At 43.2% G+C, this 19,542-nt stretch overlaps 1 protein-coding gene across 1 annotated transcript; it reads right to left on the reverse strand.

The window, feature by feature from the left end:
* Window positions 1-1,627: 1,627 nt before the first annotated feature.
* Window positions 1,628-17,489, reverse strand: ipo9 (importin 9). The gene is made up of 24 exons (XM_085275123.1): window positions 17,194-17,489; window positions 15,468-15,529; window positions 15,271-15,357; window positions 14,475-14,676; window positions 14,163-14,251; window positions 13,889-13,975; window positions 13,608-13,727; window positions 13,366-13,466; window positions 12,900-12,958; window positions 12,658-12,809; window positions 12,467-12,565; window positions 9,698-9,804; window positions 9,476-9,615; window positions 9,036-9,198; window positions 6,693-6,919; window positions 6,384-6,532; window positions 5,846-5,974; window positions 5,455-5,730; window positions 5,168-5,334; window positions 4,699-4,832; window positions 4,488-4,607; window positions 4,091-4,204; window positions 3,901-3,977; window positions 1,628-2,417 (listed from the first exon to the last, which is right to left on the reverse strand). Exons 1-24 carry the CDS (start codon window positions 17,339-17,341, stop codon window positions 2,307-2,309), a joined length of 3,120 nt encoding a protein of 1,039 aa, XP_085131249.1. The 5' UTR covers window positions 17,342-17,489; the 3' UTR covers window positions 1,628-2,306.
* Between the last annotated feature and the right edge of the window lie 2,053 nt (window positions 17,490-19,542).

Consider the following 19,542-nt stretch of genomic DNA (forward strand, 5'->3'; position numbering starts at 1 on the left):
CGAGCCGCCTTGAATGAGTCTTCCTACCTCCAGCCTGCACTGTCTGGATTTTAGCAAGTACCTGAAAAAAACTGCTTTCTTTAATGTCACACTGGTGCTAAATATCCTGAAACCGTGGAATGACCACATGTTTGAAAAACCTGTTATTTATAGGAGATTAAAATAAACCACCTAACTAAGCCATATAAGCCCGGGTTCATTATTTTTTCTGTGAAAATATGCAACTATGAACCTCATTTGTATGAAGTTTCATTAAGTGGAAGGAAAAAACATAGAGATACGAAAAACTTTTTAAATACTCTCTCTGCCCACACAGCTGATCCTGCTCACCTGTTTGACCTTCTTAGTAGCTTTGCTACAATCTGTTAAGCTGGGAGACATGACACATTTGAAAGGAGAAGCACTCCACTCTGCACACACCAAACACGCTTAACGATAATGTGTGTTATGGACATTTTTTGTGGTGTTTTATAGTCATCTAAGTAGTGTTATATATTAACAAACTTTTAGATGGTTCAGATCATTAAAAATAAATAAACAATAGATAATTTTGTATCTACTCAGATTATCTTTAAGTTTTTAATTTATGATTTCATTTATTAAGGGAAATAAGTTATCCATACACAGCTGGCCCTATGCGAAAAACGTTATTCCATCTTCTCGTTTAAACAGAAGCTGTTTGACAAAGTGAAGTAAGCTAAAAGATCTCAAAAACACATGGCACAATCTGAAGGAAGTCGAGAACTGACGAGAAACACATTCAATGACATGTATCAGTCTGGAAAGGGTTAAAAAGGCCATTTCTAAGGGTTTGGGACTCCAGTGAACCACGGCAAAGCCCATTATGCACAAATGGAAAAAACTTGGAACAGTGGTGAACCTTCCCAGGAGGACAGATGCTTTAGTGTGACCTTAAACAGTTCATTCATGCTAGAAAAATCTCCAATACGGCTGAATCAAAGCACCTCTGCAAAGAACAGTGGACCAAAATTGCAACATGCCAAACAGTCTGAGCTGTTTGGCATGTTGACATTCATGATTAGCAGATTCTGTTTTTAAATCCACATTAGCTTGTGTTGCCCACAAAGGTCCATTGGGGTAAGGAGCTCAGGAGCGAGCATAAACATCACATCCTTTTAGATTTTCTTGGAAAATTTAGTCATGAGTTCTATTAAAATAGAAACCAATCTACAGGAAACTCATTTTCAAAGAATCTGTTTGCATATTGGCATTATATCCACAACCTTTTGGCCTCTTTTTTTTGACTAGAACTGCTTTTCTCTTTTTACCTCTTGGGCTTCCAGATCTGCCACAGCTGAAAAGCACCGACTTCTTAGATTTTGCATTTTAAGCCTCAGGACGTAGCCCTGTTGAGACACTGCACTCTGCTGAGTGGACGATGCTTTTATGTTTGTGGCAAACCTGCGAGATCTTAAGTCCTGTATTTGTTTTCTTTGAATCAGTGATTAGTTGTTAATTCTGTAGTTTAATAATAATTTTGTTGCTTTCTGTTCCACCCTGGACTCCAAGTAAAGGTCAAAACAGACATGTCAGCAATCAGAGTCCGAGTAGGTGAAGCGTTTTTCTGTTTCAGTTGAAGTCGGACACAAAGACAGGAATCTGGTGATCATTCTGAAAATGTTGTCCTGCTGGGACTTTTATTTAGAAATGTTTTCATCCCAAACGCCAATGGGTACAAGGAAATGACAAGGCTGTGAATCACCATGGCAACAGTGTTAATTCCCAAATACCCACCGTACCCAGATACACGTCAGCGGGTCTGAAAGCGCTTCATTTCCTGTTGTCAACAGTCTGTTTTATGGAATATAAGGCCGCCAATGTTTCTCTCCCTCTCGAACATCCCGGTGTTTTGTTTTCCTTCAGTCCATGTGAAGTTCTCCTGGAAGTGTTTCTCTGTCTTGCACCTCACTCGTTTCGTTTGTACAGAAACACACACAAAAATAAACGGGCTAAATTACAAACAACACGTGGCGAAAAAGTCCGTACATACATCAAGGTTCAACCTTCTCGTCCAGTTTGAAGTTCCTTCAAAATGGTGAGACTCTCTTCGGGAACTGACCGGTGCAGTCGCTCACCTCGCCACGCTGCTCGTTTTAACAGAGTCCTTCATCCCATCACAAGAATGTAGTAACAGGAGAGCTATGGACACGTGCATGAGTCTCTTCCCACCCCATCCCCCTCCTCTTTTATCAACTTCTCTTTTTCTTTTGCTGTAAATTCATTGTGAGGGTCATGTGACGGGGCTGATGATGGAAGATGATGTGCTGGAGCTGCAGACGGCGGGGCTAGAGGCCTATAGACTGAAGGGTTTGTCTCTCGGCTTGGTTGAGGTGGCCTGAGAACATGCTGTAGCACGGCTGCTGGGCGAACTGTGTCAGGAAGTCTGTAAGGTAAGCCTGAAGAGGAGACAGAGGATACAGTGGAGGTAATCAGGTGGTAAATCCTGTGGGGAAAACAACTTAAACATTTCTTCAGCTTTAGCTCAAACATTCAGTTGGATTCGAGGATAAAGCGATCAGTTTTTGGTGTTGTGACTTTACACCCGCGATTCAAAGCATGAATGGTTCCGGCCGGTCTTTGTACCCACCTAAAAATAAATGGATGGTTTGTATTTAAGGATTCAGAAGATGGTCTCAGAGCTGTCACAGTGACTCTTTGTACAACCCAAACCTTGAACTTATCGTAATCACTGACAGGAAAAGCAGCACATTAGCATATTTTAAAAAGCCGGAACCAATAATGCACTTTTTCATGGAATTCAGTTTTAGTCAGCACTCACAGGGCTTATCAGCCTCATCTCAATTTACCCCGTTTACAGCAGCAGTTCAACACGAACCAGCCGGTAAACACCGTTGTTCCGACTAACATTATTAATGGCTCGGTTCCTCAATAGTACACAACTCGACCCAATGCCATGCATCCTGAAAAATGCTTGTTTACCAGCAGATGAAAGTGCAAATTGCGTGTCTCGTCTCCAACATTAATCCAGCAGGCCATTTTATCCTAAAGCTCTGTTATAATTAGAGCGTCTTCTCATCTGATTTGACATTCTAGGGCAGAAAACGCTGGTAAACTCGCAGCAATGACCTTGGCCACTCTTAAGGGCTGCAGCCTCCCGGGCAGCTTATATATGAACATAATGTATTACAGTATGTCTGCTGGCATAATGGGTACAACCCAGTACTAGCAAGGTGACCTAATAAAGTGGCTGTTAAGTGCATAATACAGTCAATACATATTTCCCTTGTTAATACTTTGAATAGCTCACTATTGATACTCAAGATGGCAGTATAAGCTACAAACACGTGAGCAGAATATCTACACGGGTTGAAAGATGGGTAACAGAAAGGTAGTTCGTGAGGAGGTTTACTTATGTGCAACTGCTAAAAATCTATACATACACAGATATACTGTTGGCATCACTTAAGTAGATTTCAGCTACGGCCAAAAGAAAAGTACAGCACTGTAAATAGAGTTGTGTTAAATGAGGTTTAATTATCTCAAGCAGACATTTTCATTTATGAAATAGCAAAGATCCATGTTTTTATGCTTATGCATCAACCAGTGAAGATTAATCTGAGCAAGTCGATTGAACATTTAGTCTTCATTGATAGTTTATCAATGAAGACTAAATGTTCAATCTACATGATATTTGGCATAAATATCTAAATTATTGTTACTCATTCAAAGGGAACCAGCAGAAGTCTTTGACTTGTGTTTGACTAAGTGAAAGACAACAGAGAGGCCAATAAAATGTCAGAGGAAACCAGCTCCAGCAGTAAAAACACAGAAGCTGGCTTTCATATTATTATTCTCTGTCGCTCCACAGCTCCAACCAGTGTGTCCCACCCACGCTTAGATCTGAAGTAAGACACTTACCTGCAGGTCAATCTGATATATGGGGTCTTTCAAGGCATCTGGATCATCCTCATCGTCGTCCTCGTAATAATCATCATCTATAAAAATAACATTTTATTCGCTGAGGTGAAACAACGTTCTGTCATGAACACAGAGAGGGAGCTGCTCTTAGAAGAAATTAAGATGAAATCCAGTGAGGAGGTACTGGTACCGTATTTGTTAGCGGCAATGAGATCAGAAAGGAGCTGCCCCGCCAGCCCTTCGTCCTCGTCATCATCATCCTCCACCTCGTCCTCCCCCTGGTCCTCCCACATACCACTGGAATCTAAGATGAGCAGAAATAACAGCTGGTTACTGAAAGGTCTGCTGTCCCAGCAATTCAATAGAACAACTGAACAAACTGCGATTTTTCAGTAAGTCAGAAGGCTTCACCTGCCCAACATGATGCACTTCTAGAGACCTGAGTCAACATCACATTTAGGAACTACAAATATAATTGAATAAACGAGTGCATTTGTAAAAGGACTGGAGCTCCCCCAACAGGCCTGTGTGGAGTTTCTGACTTCTGGTGACGGTGTACTGGGGTCCACGAGTACATACTGACTCACCTTGGCTCCAGTCTGCGGCGTTCGTCCTGCTGGCGTTTGCCTCGACTACAGTCGAAAGCTCGTTAATGATCAACTTAAAGATCTTCACCAGCAAAGGAATGTTGGTCCAACGCTCTGGATCTGTTCAATCGAAACATTTGCATTTTCTCATGATAAAACTTCTGCTTTCAGCAGTCTCTCTGTTCAAGTTCAAAATCATTTAGTGTCTTACTCTTTGCAGATTTGGAGCGTGTGCGGATGCCGTCGTCTGGACTGTAGATTTCTTCACCTTTCACCACAATGTCCTGGAGACGTTTATCATCAGTGTTGAGACTGTGCTGCAGCAGCTTGCAGAGAGCCACCGTGCTGCAGGAATTCAAGAGTACATTTGAATGGACACGTTCTTATACATCGCTTTTACACTCTGAAAATGCTTTATACAACATGCCTTGTTCACCCATTCATACAAGCACTTTTTTTTAAATGCACGAGTGCTTTCACCATGGTGTTCACTTCTTCAGATACAGTCCATAATAGACAAAGCTGAGAGTCAGATCCACCTTTCACTCATCCCAATCACTTTTAAAACAACACAGCCTGAACTCAAAGCTGAAGGTTTTCATGTTCTGACATGACGCATGTTCTTCCTTTCAGATCTTCTTTCACTGTAGGCCAAAGTAAAATCGTTGTAGTTTTCTTACCTGACCTTCCCCTCGTACTGCCCGTAGAAAAGGTGCTGCCTGCTCATCCACTCGGTCATGACGAACTCCAGGGCGGGTTTCCCTGTCGGTCCAGGCAGGCTGCACAAAAACTCCAGCAGAGGTTCCAGCTGAGAGTGAACCAGGTGGGCAAACACCATGATCAGAGACTGGAGAGGGAGGAGAAACAGGAGGTGGTTCAGATACCGGCATCCAGTGGAACTCAATTAAAATAAAGAAATTCAGCCTGCGGCCCTTCGGCAAAGCCATCAACCATCTTTCCTTCCTACCTGCATGACACTGAGGGTCTCGGCTTGCTGCATCTTGCTCAGAATCGCTCGGAGGATCTGATCCAGCTGCTCACCGAGCTCAGTTCCAGCCCGAGAGATTAAAGTGGACACCAACCTGCCCACGAAGGCGGCAGTGAACTCGGACGTCCGGGGATCCAGCAGCTGGTTGACCACCTGCATGACGTACCAAAGGCCGCTGTTTCCCTGGTCGTCCCGCCACTGGACAACCTGCTCGAGGGCGATGGAGACGTACGCCCGCAGACACTCACCGCCGTTCTGGAGAGAGGAGCGAAGTGATCAATGTGTTACACCACATGCTACATTTTACACAGTTAAAGTGACCACGTGTGACATAATTATTTCTGGACCTTTTCGTCTTTGTTTTGTTTACCTGCATTATCGCATTGTCATCAGTGCGCAGGGTGCACTGTGCCACCACAGGAAACGCTTGGCACACCAACAGCTCTGACAGAGGGGGTTTGGTGTTTCTGACAACTGTGGTCAGGATGTCAATGGACGTCTGCGACAGAGCAGGAGAACAGAAAGAGAAACCGATGTTTTCAGAAAGAATCATGATCTATCCTCAGCAATCGTCTCAGCTGGATGCAGAAAATGTCAAGTATTACATATTTAAAACACAAAAACCCCCACAAAGGGCATTTTTGGCTTCCACTGATCCACATTTCTTGGGCCAGTTCTTGTTTTTGTTGGTCTGCACGCTGACTGAAGCAATACTTATGCCCACTGTTACATGAAGACTCTTACTTGTATACTTTTTCTTCTTTAAATGTGGCAAATGTCACTGTGCAATCATTTCAAATAAGTTATTTTGAACTAACATAATAAATTATTTTTTAAAAGCAGACTGACACACATTATTGCACCTCGTAATTCTCTGAACAGCTTTGTATATGCCACCTGGTACTTACAGCGCACAGTCCGGTGGGGATCTTGTCATGTGGAGCCTGCATGATGCTGATAAGCGTGGGGATGAGACGCATCTGCATGGGGCCCTGACAGCCTTCAATCTGTGCCAGTTCCTTAAAGATGTCCTGAGCCAGGGATGCCACCACAGGGTCTGAGGACACGAGGACACAAATCTTATCACACCATGTCCTCATCCGGGAAGCACTTTGCTTGGAAAAGGTGGTACAACTTAAGATTTTGCAATCAGGTGCTGATGACCAGAGCATGCTGGGAATTTAGTTCAACAGTCAAAGAAGGTGTGAGTCAAGTACCGTTGTTATATTTAAGGAAAATGGCAATGGTGAGGGGGCAGATCTTATTCTCGGCACTGGTGGTGAACGCCGGGTCAACGGTGCAGACGATGCACAGCGTCTCCATGACAAGCGTCAGCACTTCAGAGCTGAACTGGGCGGCCAGTTGAACCAGTCCATCTAGGATGCTGGGGAGGAAGGGCTGAATGACATGTGTGCTCTCCGACAGTTTCAGCTGATCACAGTACCTGGAGACATGAACACGCAGCATCCTTAATATTTTTATAACTTTATAGTCACTGCTTTGAGGTAACACCTTTTCATGTGGGACTGTTGGCTCTACTTCATGATCTGTTTCATATTTTAGTGATGGACAAAACTAACAAGCACAGAAACCATGAAACAACTCAAGTTCAGACGAGGAAAGGATATGATGCGAAAAACCTACGAAACATAAAACCCAACTGCACAGCTGCTGAAAGAAATTAACTTATCTGATTACCTGTTGAAATTTAGACGAGAAATCAATGTGTTTGGTAAAGTTAAGCATACAGCCACTAGTCGGTTATCTTAATATCACTTAAATAGTTTAACTAATTTATGTTGTGGCTGAGTAACTTCCTGAAGTCACTGATGATGGCATGGGAGACCCACACAGAGCAAGATGCTTGAAAGTAGGGCTGGGCCATATTATACCGTTCACGGTAATACCGGTATAATGTTAGGCAACGATAGGAAAATGAAATATCGCGATAGAATGGGAGTAAAACGCGCATGCGCAGTGCCTTTGTTTTCATACGCACATGGCCGATTGTTGAGTGAAACAGATGAACCAGAACTGGTTTGTAAAAATGGTGCAACTTCAGTGATGTGGAACTGGTTTGGTGTTTGTCCGTCAGATACACGACAAAGCACATTTTTTTTGCAGAACATGCAAGCGGCCGTCGTTATTGTCGTATTTGTCGGACTAAGATGCTCTTAAGTCTGGGAGTAATCTGGGTCCTAAACTCCGTATACTTCAGGTCAAACGAACACTGCAGCATCACTGAGAGTTAAAAACTGTCTAAATTCTTTCATCTTTAATAAAACGATCAGCATTGCTGCTTTACCAGGTGTAACTATGAAGTTTAACTTCCAGGCATCCATGAAAACAAAATTTATTACATTTAATGGAGTTAGAAGTTAGCAGGAAGCTAGCGGAAGTTAGCTCGCTAGTTTCGCTAGTTACCTAAGCATGATATTGCATGTTCAGAGATTTCTGAAAAAATTCAAACGTACAGCTCTGCTATCACTTCCAACATAAATGAAGACAGGAAACTAAACAGCAGTGACGTTTGTAGGGTTACTGAAGTTGGGCTAGCTGGTATATAATGATGTGCTACGTGATCGCTAGCGACACAGCTATGTTAGCATAACATAAACAGTGAAGCTGGAGGACGAACACTAACACTTTTCCACTTATAAAAGTTAACGTGAAGGTTCCTCATGGTTAGAGACAAATGCAATCGCATGGCAGGACATTGTAAACGGACCAAACTTCAGTCAGGAGAACAACTGAGATAATCCATCCACAATAGAAGGTTAGTCATTAATAGACTGCAACAACATGGGAATAGAGCAGCTGCCAGAGAATTCAACATTAATGAATCAATGGTACAGAAGTGGAGGAAGCAAGAAGAATGAGTTTAATAAAGTTTGATTTATTGGACTGCTTTGTTTCGCTTAATGTGCCTTATAATCCCGTGCACCTTATGGTCCGAAAAATACGTACTGCACACTGCAGTATAATGTTGCAAAGCACCTCTTTTTAACTTCAGTGGATATTATACATGGTTATGCTCAGGATATGTCAGCCCATTTCTACTGGAAATGCCTTTTGGTTAAATTTTCAGCAAGGAATTTGCATTTGCACTGTTACATTTTTATAAAGCTTTAATGTACATAAAAACCAGCTTCTTGTTTAAGTGAAAATAAATGGAAGGTTGTCTTTTTGCGCTAGTAATGTTGTGGAGTTGTATTTTGTCTCGCATCAATTATATCGTCAGTTATATCGTTATCGCAAATTTTCAAATATATATCGTGATAAATATTTTTGGCCATATCGCCCTGCTCTACTTGAAAGTGGACATTTAGAGGTTCCTTTAGAAATCTTTTATGAGATTCGGACAAGTCTAGGATAGTGGTTTTCCTTCTGTTCCCAGGTTTTGTGCAAATCTGAGATACCTGCCTGCTTTTTTAAACAGCTCCCGAATGTAACAGGCTACAACCTGTACCGTGGACCAAGACAAAGTTGCTCAATCACAAAATAAAAGGATGGTTTTCTTTTGGCGGTGACCTGGTTACAATTATGAACGGCTAGCTCACCCCCAGATGGCCCTGACCGCGGAGATGCGGAGAGAAGGCGGCCGGCAGTCATGGAGGGCGCTGACTGTGACCTGGAGAAACTGCTGGATGACCTCGGGAGACATGGCGGCTGTAAAGCGACTGGCCGCCCACAGAGCACGACCGAGAAGGAAGGGAGACGCCGCTGGGAAAGAAAAAACAAGCAAGATGAGGTGAGAAACATAAAGAGTGAAATAACCGTTTTCACGTTTCATTGCAGTTTGACGGCTTTGACTTGTTAAAAAAACCTAAAATATTAAAATGCAGTCTTTTATAGTTTATGGGGGAATTTCACGGCTTGTTAGATCATTCGAGGTCAGAGATATAACAAAGGACTCAAAGTTAGTTCTCGTCAGAAGTTCCACGCTCTTGCAGAAAAAACTCAGGAGCTTTGTTCCTGTTTTTCTGCTGACCGGACTCACCCGTCAGGTTGAGATCACCCAGGACAACGCCGGCCAAAAAACCGTGCATGTCAAACTGGATGCGGCCATTTTTCACGTTCTCTGTGATGATGGTCTTGACTGAGCCGAGGGCCAACATACAGGCCTCGTGGATCTTCCACCTGTTTTAAAATAAAAGCAACATAAGGAACAGAAAGCGAAAACATAGAAAGCCAGACTGGCTGTGACCGAGTCTGCCCTCACCAGTGCTCATTGCCACCGTTTTTAGCCTGCTCTGCCTCCTGGAAGTGTCTGGTTGCAGCTGCTGCCAGCGCTGCTGCGCTCTCATTCTGAAACTCTGCAGCGACGGCCTGCAAAAAGAGGTCAAAGGTTACCGTCATGATACACCTGATCAGGGCGAACCCCAGGCTGAAAAGCGAGATCATGAGCAAGTACGACTTTGACACCACAACAAACTTCTGGATGTGTTTGACTGCACAGATCTAACCTCTTCTATCATAACACTGCATGAAACACACACAGTGTATAGTGAAAACAAAAACAAAACTGTTCCCATTTCTTTCACAGCTTTAAAATCTGCCTCCAGTGTCCGTGGAGGTTGTGTGTGTGTGTGTGTGTGTAGGAGAAGAAAAAGCAGAGCCAAGAGGATTATTTCCCTCAGTCTAAATACAGCTGCCTGGCAGACACGCACATCCTCATGTTCTCTGCTTTACAGCCTCAGATAAGTTCGACTTCTTGTAATTCTTTTTCATTTTATATAAATAATAACTGAAAGTTGTAAGATAAAACCTGCAAACTTATTGAAATACCTCTCTATAACCATCTTGGAACTGAAATGGCTCAAGTCAGTCAAACTAAACTAGATCAAGGAGGCTGTTAATTTACAAAAAAAGTGCCTCTGTGTTTAAAAGCAGGCGTCATCTGTCAGCCAATTAAATAACAGCTCTCATACCTGAGACCTTTATCCAATAAGATTGCTTTACCTAAGCAGTAGGGGTGCAACAATACTCGTATTGATATTGAACCGTTCGATACAGTGCTTTCGGTCGTATGCATATGTATGAACAATACAATTTTTTTTATTTATTTTATCAACTTTTCATCTGACGATGCTGTCTGTGTTGAGCGCTAAGTGGATCTGCGTTCCACTACTCCGCCTAGGCTGCACTGTCGAGTGCAGATCCACTGAGCGCAGCGCAAGCTAGCAAGACAGAAGCTAAGCTCGTTGCAACATGGCAAATTGAACCTCCCCCACCCTCATTCAGATCTGGCCTTTGGAACTATTTTGGTTTTCATGTGAAGTATGACCCTGAAGGTCAGTGTTGGGGAGTAACGGAATACATGTACCGCCGTTACGTATTTAAAATACAAAATATGAGTAACTGTATTCCGTTACAGTTACCGTTTAAAAAGGTGGTATTTAGAATACAGTTACTTTGTTGAAATAAATGGATTACACGGCAGTACTTTCCTGTTTCATATCGTGGCGGGTCAGGACTGTTTGGGTTTTGTTTGACAGCTATGTTCTGTTGTTCCAGGTGGCAGCGTTACGGTTGCCATGGTTACAGGGTGACGCTCTCTCTCTGCGTGTTTCCTGGGTGAGAGAGTGCCTTTTGTTGTTGTTGTTGTGCTAAGCTAACAGGCAGAATGCTACAAGCATAGCTCTAAAGAATGTAGCATCATGGGCAGTGTAGTCCGTGCTGCAGGAGAATGGACTGCCATACACGTTATGGGTCTGTGAGCGCGAGGAGGGAGAAAAAAAGCGAGTGGAAAGGTACGAGTTGTCATCGAGCAAAAACGGGAGCTGGAAGCATGTAAATATAATAATAACCACTTCAGCCAAGAAGAGTGCCTGACGAGCCCAGTTGTAAGTAAGCTATTAAGACTCGACTGTACACCGTGTTCGTGTTTTCCTCCGAAACAATAAGTTCCGTTGGAGCAGTCTTTCAACGCCTCTCTCTGTCTCTCGCAAGCAAAGTTGACCCAGACAACAAAGTAAAGCTATTTTTCGGCTACGAGCCCGACAGGGACCCCGCCGTATTAGTCAGAGGTCCCTTTACTACGGGTTCGGAGCCGCGGACCTTCAGTAACAGTAATAAATCACAGCAATAGTACATTCACGTAGTTGTAAACAGCATGATAATATATTAAGTATTCCAAAGTATTCAGAATACGTTACTGTCATTGAGTAAAGTAACGGAATACGTTACAGAATACATTTTGGGGCATGTATTCTGTATTCTGTAATGGAATACATTTTAAAAGTAACCTTCCCAACACTGCTGATGGTAAGCGTGTCATGGACAAAAATAAAACAGTATGTTGGATGTGCCACGCAATGCTCAATTGTTGGGAACTAGTGCGTTAGCGCAGTTAGCTTGTTAACGTATTGACGCCGTCCAGCCCCACGCACGGGGCGATCCGCGGTAGCTCGTTAACGGAGATCTGCCGCGTTATGGCGTTAACGTCATTTCAACGAGATTAACGCTGACAGCACTACTGGGAACACAACGAATATGACTGTAGATTTACGCCGACAGCATCCTAGTGCAAAGACAAGTGGAAGCAGAGAAAAACAACAAGCACACATGCTACAAACTTTACCCGAGTCATTTAGACAGCCATTAGCACATGATTCTCCTTATGGGGACCTGATATGTTTAATATGCTGCTGAGAATATAGCCCAGAAGAAGCGGATAGTATAGCTTTTATTTTGGAAAGAGCCATTTCTCTGTAATAAACTCTCTTTTCCAAAGACGAATGATTTCTCGATCAGATAGATTTATTTTTTTTATTTTGTTGTTTCAGCAACATTAAATTTAAAAACTGTATTTTTGAGTTAAAATATATATTTATAATTTTAATAAATTACAAATTTAAAAGGCATGAACATTTTTTTTGCATCGAAAAAAATATCGAACCGTGACACCAAAGTATTGAACCAAACCGGGAATTTTGTGTATCGTTGCACTCCTACTAAGCAGTGATACTTTTTTTTGTTGTTCTCTCACCAGCAGCAGGTCCTGAGCAGAGATCCTGACAGAGTAGGAGAAGGTGTCATCATCCTCGTCCTCCACAAACTGCTGCGGGTTAGCTGTCCACACTTTGATCTGAAGAGAAACAACACAAATATACTTAGTTTTTTCTTTTTTACTTCCACCTACACGTGCATCTTCTACCAGATGTTGCAGTCGTTTCTCACCTGGTCCTCAGTGATCTGCATGTACAGGATGATGTAATAGATGAGTTCAGGCAGCGCCTTCCTCACCGTGCTCTTCAACTTGTTGTTCTCCAGCAGCGTGTGGACAAACTCAAAGATGCTGAACACCAAATTCTCAAAGCCCAAAACCTCACCTGCAAAAACACAAGCAACCAAATAAATAAATAAGTGGATAACAATATTAATAACCATGTGTAACACAGCAAGACTTGAATTCTGCTCACCGTCTGAGTCTACTGGGTCGTCCACTTCCTCTGTGTAGTTCACTTCTGTTCTCACATAAGTGAAGATCTGGTTAAGGATCAATGCACTCACAAAAACGTTTTTCTCTCATTAATGGCTGTAAATTTAATTATTATATGAGATGACCCTATACAGACAGCTTGTCTGTGAAGTCCATTACCTTGTCACACCCCAGTGCTTCTTTAAGTATGTCAAAGGAGGTTTTGATCCTGCTGAGTAAGCAGGTGATTTCCATACATTAAAAACTGCGACAGTAATGTGGATTAGTGGTTTAGAGAAACTGTCAAATAAACAAGAGATCACAAGTCACAGCAAATGACCTGTCTGTCTGCAAGATGCCCAAAAGGAAGTCAAACCTCGAGGTAAGAAGTGTTCAGCCCCAAAACAAATGCTCTTCAAACGATTGCTGGGAGCGAGGAAACAGCTAATACATAGATGACAGGATATAAAGCTGCGCTTTCAGTCAGTGTATTCCACACAATGGGTAATATCTGCTGCATGGAGGACACCATGGGTTTGGGGAAGTTCTTTACCAATGCTGTCACTGCCTGTGAGACGAATAAGCAAAGAAAACAAGGATTTGAACCCTGGAAAGTAGCCACAGACAAAAAGAAAACTAAAAGACTGACTTAACGTTTGCAGATCATAATCAGTCCGACAAAAGGGTCCAAGTGCACAGAGTTTCTCACCTTGAGGACTTCCATCTTGAGGCCGCTATCAGACGTGGGCCCATCGGGCATCTGCAGGGCTTGGACAAACGCTTCTGTGAACTGCTGCACCACAGGGAAGATCAACGCTTTGGCTGCACCCTACACCCAGGTCAATAAGAACGATTATTAAAAAACACAGCAACAGCGACTCAGGTCTATACCTTCCACTTTTATATGCAGATATAAAAGTGATGCATGAGTAGAAGCCTTTTTGAAAGGCCATCAACTTAAAACTGAAACGTTTGCTGACCCCGCCTCACCTTTTCAAGCTCTTCAATAGCACAGATCAGGTTGGCACAGGTGGTGAATATCTCCACTGCTCTGGAGCGAGTACGAATACTGTAAACCTGCAAAAGTGAAAACAGTTCAGGGAGGCGATCCATGCCGGTGTATCACACAAATGCAATGTGCAGTCATTAATGGCAGTCACAGAAAACAGGACTGTTCAGACTGACAGCTGTAAAATGTGTGCCTGCATCCACAGAGGCTCAATACTGATAGAGATAAGGAGCACATAAGGAGATATAGGAGTACCTCTGCCATGGAAAAGATCTTATACATCTCTGGTAAGATGACTGGAGCCACTAGCGGCATCTGGGTGTCTGTCACCTCTCGAGTAAACTCTGCAAAAAAAAAAGAAGTTGTAAACTAAAGACTCTGAAAAATGGAAATGCATAAAGCTAATCTTCAAGAACTTAGCTGTAGTCTAAGCTAAAAAAAACTCAACTGCTCCTGAGATCACAGTCACTTTAAGCGTTGACTTCCAAAACGGATCAAATGTTTGTGCAACCTTTAAAATTCCCCAAGCAGATAGACTTATTGTGTTATTTATATGTTACTACATACCCGTGAGCACCCTCATGGCCCCGTGCACGGCATTAACGTCTCCGCTGACCAGCATCTCCATCAGGAGGGTGAAGAGCTGCGGCCACGCCTCAGGCCAGTCCCAGTGGGCGATGGCCGACACGGCGTACGCAACACTGGAGCGGACTTTGCTGATGGACTCCCGCAGACCGCTGGGCAGCAGCTCCCTAATGGCGGCTTTCGCCTGGAGGGGAACAACAAAAGTCCGACTCGCTTTGGCTTCAATCGTGTAACAGGGGTGTAGAGTTGGGTGATCTGCCCCTCCGCTCCCTCACTCTGACCACTGATTATACTTACTAATAATCAGACATAGGTCACTTTTACAATTACTTTCCTTCTTTGAGACGAGGCTGGATACCGAAGGCTGTTCTTAAAAAGGGCAAATTAAATACCACTGCAGGATTTATAAGCATTGCTGTTACTTCTTCTCAATTATGGATAAGTTATTATACTTCTCTGAGCGGGCAGCCACCTCTCAGATACTACAGCACCATGTGGCCTACAGAGTGAGTCCCTGCTGTAAGTGACAATGTCTTTACCCCCCTCAGTAATGATGAATCATCCTTTTGCCATTGCACTGTTGGAACAATACTAGCAGTGCCTGAAGCAGAGCGTTTTTGGTTTTTAATACATCTGAAAGCAGGCCTAAAACATGGTTTTTCTTCACTGTCATAATGCGTGAGAAATGATGTAGCTAAAGTTTGAATTTGCAACATAATTAAAAGTGTTTGAGATGCCTGAACATGCTTCCTGAGATTGAGGATGAAGCAGGGTTTACCTGATCTGTGGTTTCAGGAGGCCTGAACTTCTCCGATTGGGAACACCAGTGAGTCTCCACATACTGCTTCAGGATGACGGATGCCAACTGTAAACACAGCCAACCACACAAACAAGAAAATGATGAGGAACAACAGAAAAAGTGGTGTTTGTTGTAAAGGTTCATTTTTTTTCTTTTTCAGTTTCTCTCCTGCTCACCTGACGAATGGCAAGTGCTCCCTGAGGGTCGACTGTGAGTTCTGCCAGGTGGACGCCAAACTCTGCAATGTGAACAAATCAGCAAGGACAACAGGATATAAATACACAACTAAATGCATATCAGCTCGCTTAGAGCATGATGAATATAGAAAAAGCCAAATGTGGATGTATAAATACTGAATTTATAAATGAGGTTTTTGCTAATCCTACACATTTCCATTATTAATTTTCACTATGGTTTAAAGAGCCTGGCAAAATATGAAAATATGCATCCTTCAGCAGCAACAGGATGACAAGGGATCAGTGTGTGACATTAAGTAAGAGACATGAGACACACCATACAGGCAGAGGGAAAAAACTCGAGCGGAGCATGCTTTAGTCTGAACATGGCATGCAGGGTGCCAAAGACATCAGGGTGACATCAGGCGCCAGAAGACAATGTTAGTGCTGACAATCCCATAGCGCGGCTGCCTTAGAGCGGGGCCAGCGGAAAGGGTCGGCTCGCTGCGATACTGCAGTACAGCCGACATCAGTGCGCACAATTAGCCTTTCACCAGCAGCACGAGGACTGCAGGACAAACAATGGGAGGTCTAGCAGAGTCAGAGCTACACCCCCCTGGCTACAGTATCCATCTGTCCAAATTTTACTAAAAATCAGACAGAAAGTGTCTTTTTATTTCTCTATCAAAAAAAGAAGAAAAGTAATCAAGTCTTAAAACTTTGCCAACAGATGAACTGCATAAAGCAACACCACAAGATTACTTCAGGATCTACGTTAACATGTTCTAAGTACAAGCATCACTACTACTTTCTTTTCCCCCCTCATTAATACAATTCTGACACACATTCTGTGACTTTGATGGTTTCCTCCTACACTGAAGCCTCAGACTTTTCCCACTCCATATGAAACACTAACAGCTCTTTCATTGGCCATCCTGTGTGTACTGCCCTCCCTGCTGGTCCTGATGGTGCAGGAAGCTGGAAGTCTGGGAGAAGCCCCTGCCCCCCGGGGACACATCTTCACGGGGGAAAAAAAACAATCTGTCAGTAAGGCATTCAATTGTTAGCATAGTGACGGCGCAATTAATGAATGTTTAATATTAGGCAGGCGGCGAATCCGCTATTGTCCGGGCGGTCAAACAGCGGATTTTGGAGTTTGCGTGAACGTGACCAAAGTAGCTGCTCTCAAAAAAGGAGAGAGACAGAAAAAAGTGGTAATATTTTTTATCAAGATGTTCACGCGCACCTGGCTGAAAAGACCACGCGACTCTTGTCTTTCCCTTTGGTTTACTGACGCAGATGTTGAACCCAGAGTCGATCCCGCCGCCGTGCTGCTGAGGCCGGGGTGCACACAGCTCCCATGTGCTTCATCAAACTTGGTAACTAGGTCCGAGCTACTGACCACACTTGTGACACATCCGGCTGTCCGAACCGATCGCCTGAGCAAAGCAACCGGCCAGTCTCGAACCCCAATCGAAGATCATCATCATTATTATCTTAATCATCACCAACTCCTGGAAATGTGGCCTAATGTTTGCTCCGGGGAGCCAGGACAGTCGCTCAGCTAACGTAATGACTGCTAGCTTAGTCACAAAGTTAGCCCCAATAACGGCGGCCGTCAGCTGTTCGCGCACTGGGCGCGAAGCGGAGGCCCCCGTGCTGTTAATAAGCGACAACACCCCGGTTAACTTCTCAAAGCGCTGTTCAGACCCCGGCTGCCACTCACCCTCTGTCACTTCCAGCACTTTGATCTGCTCCTCCGCGGCGGCGCGCACTTCTTGGACCGGGGACAGGATGGCCGTCAGCGTCTCGATCAGAGCCTCTTTAAGTCCCTGCTGGACCGAACCGGGCCGAACGCTACCCGCTGCACTCATGCCTGCTGTGTTTTCACCCGCAGCCCGCTACAGTCAGTCTACCAGCAGCTGTAGCACCACCACCCGGGGAGGAGCGACGAGCCACGGCCACAGAGGCGAAGCGCGCCAATGCATGGAAACGCGGAGGCGGGGTTTTTGCGGGAGGAAGTGTGTTTGTCGTCCGGTTAGGCCCACGTGTTTTTCTCCCTTTGTTTTTGTTTTTATATTTTAGCGCCCTCTGGTGGAGCGGAGGAAATTTATGATTTTGAGCTCAGGTAAATAATAATAATAATAATTATTATAATAATAATAATTATTATTATTATTATACTAGTTGTAGTATTGCGTATAGTAGAGCTCTCATAGTAAAGGCTATATTAAAGATTTTGTGTTATTGCAGGCATGGTTCATGGAAACTTAGATAGTGAGATCCACTGTGATGTATGGTAAGGAGACGGTGGCACACTAACATGAAGACAGGAGGCTGGAGGTGCCAGTTGAAGATGTTGACAATTTCATTGGGAGTGGCCAGGATAATTAGATGAGTTAATCAGATTGATAGTTCAGGTTGAACAGTTTGGAGACAAAGTTAGTTTGGACATGTGCTGAGGAGGGATAGTGGACAGAGTCGAGAAGGACATGCAGAGGAAAGTTGGGGTGAGAGCCAGAGGCAGATGATCTGCTGTGGCATAACAGTTTCTATGCGCTATACGGCATATGTAGCTCTCCAGAAGACTGGTAACATGTCCTGGGTGTACCCCACCTGGCCCCATGACAGAAGTGGAAATGGATGGATGGAGTTATATATATTTATATTTGTCTCGCCATATAAAGAGGTCAAAGTAACCGTAGCCTAACCTTAAGTGTGAACAACTTGCAAAATCTTGGAGGAATCTGAGCTACCAGCTTCACCATATAATCCTACAGCGAAACAGTGTGTGCAATTTGCAAGGCTGTTACATTTACATCCCTAATACTTTCCCTTCACACTGTTAATCATAAAATGTGTGGCGGTTTGGATGTCTGAATATAAAAATCTTGTGTTATTATTCACTGCTCTAAGATGTACAACATACAGGAAAAATGACTTATGGAAAACTAGCAAATATTGTAGAAACTCAATTACAAAATATAATTTTTTTCTTGTAAAATCCCCACTCGTATGTGACTTTGGCAAATATGTAAATATAAAAAGCATAAAAAAAGTATCAAAACTAACCATACGCTCTGTTGCCAGTTATGAGGTATACCTTGGTAAAAGCAATAGTCCATGGACCTGGAAACCAATGTCCCAAACTAAAGAAGGGACATTGGTTTCCAGGCCTATAATTATATACTTACAGAAAATCCATTAAATGTGGTGCTCCTCAAGGCTCCATCTTAGGTCCTCTTTTATTCCCTTTTCTCTCTCGTTACATGTTACTCTTTGGCTACATCTCTCAAAAAGAGAATATTTATTATTGCCAACATGTGGATCTGCCACGCTGCCACATTAGTCGATAATGCCATGAAACGTTTGACTTATGCTGTATGAAGAAAATCTTTGACTTTTTGGGATGATCGCAAATCACAGATTTAATTTATTTATCATTTGCTTTTAAAGAACTCCATGGATCAGCCAGCACCACAATATAGAACAATAGTTCTAATACCATACTGTGGCTCTAGGTCACTGAGGTCCTCCTCCAAACTTCTTTCAGACCCCAGCTCTTGACTAAGAACCAAAGTTGACAAGACTTTGCAGGGCTCATCCAGAAAGCAGCAATCATTTCTTGAAATTCACCTTTTAGTCAAGTCTGAGGTGCCTCGTAGTTTCTGTCAAGTCCATTGTGAACATGCTGCTCTTTCACTTGTTCTATATTTTCGTATTTGTAGAATTGATTTTCTTTTAATAATTTTTACCTTGAGTTTTTTTAAATTAAAATGACTACTACTACTAGTCTGAAAAACAGAAAATATCCACTGAGCAGAGGTGCTCTGCATAATAGCCAGTCTGCTTCAAGTTGATAGGAAGGCAAGACAGGTAAGACGATAACCCAAATAACTCATTACAACAAAGGTATGCAGAAAAATGTTCCGTCTTGATGAGTCTTGTTTTCTGCAGACGTCAGACGTTGGGTTAAACAACATGAGAGCACGGATAAATCCTGCCGTGTGTGAGTGTCTTGAGGCTGCTGGTGGTCTAATTGTGTGGGGACTTTTTTTGGCACACTCTTGGCCCT

Source organism: Mchenga conophoros, linkage group LG5, assembly GCF_057382185.1.
Source record: "Mchenga conophoros isolate Kocher_MC1m ecotype Shallow Benthic linkage group LG5, M_conophoros_male_GT1.1, whole genome shotgun sequence".
NCBI classification, from domain to species: Eukaryota; Metazoa; Chordata; class Actinopteri; order Cichliformes; family Cichlidae; genus Mchenga; species Mchenga conophoros.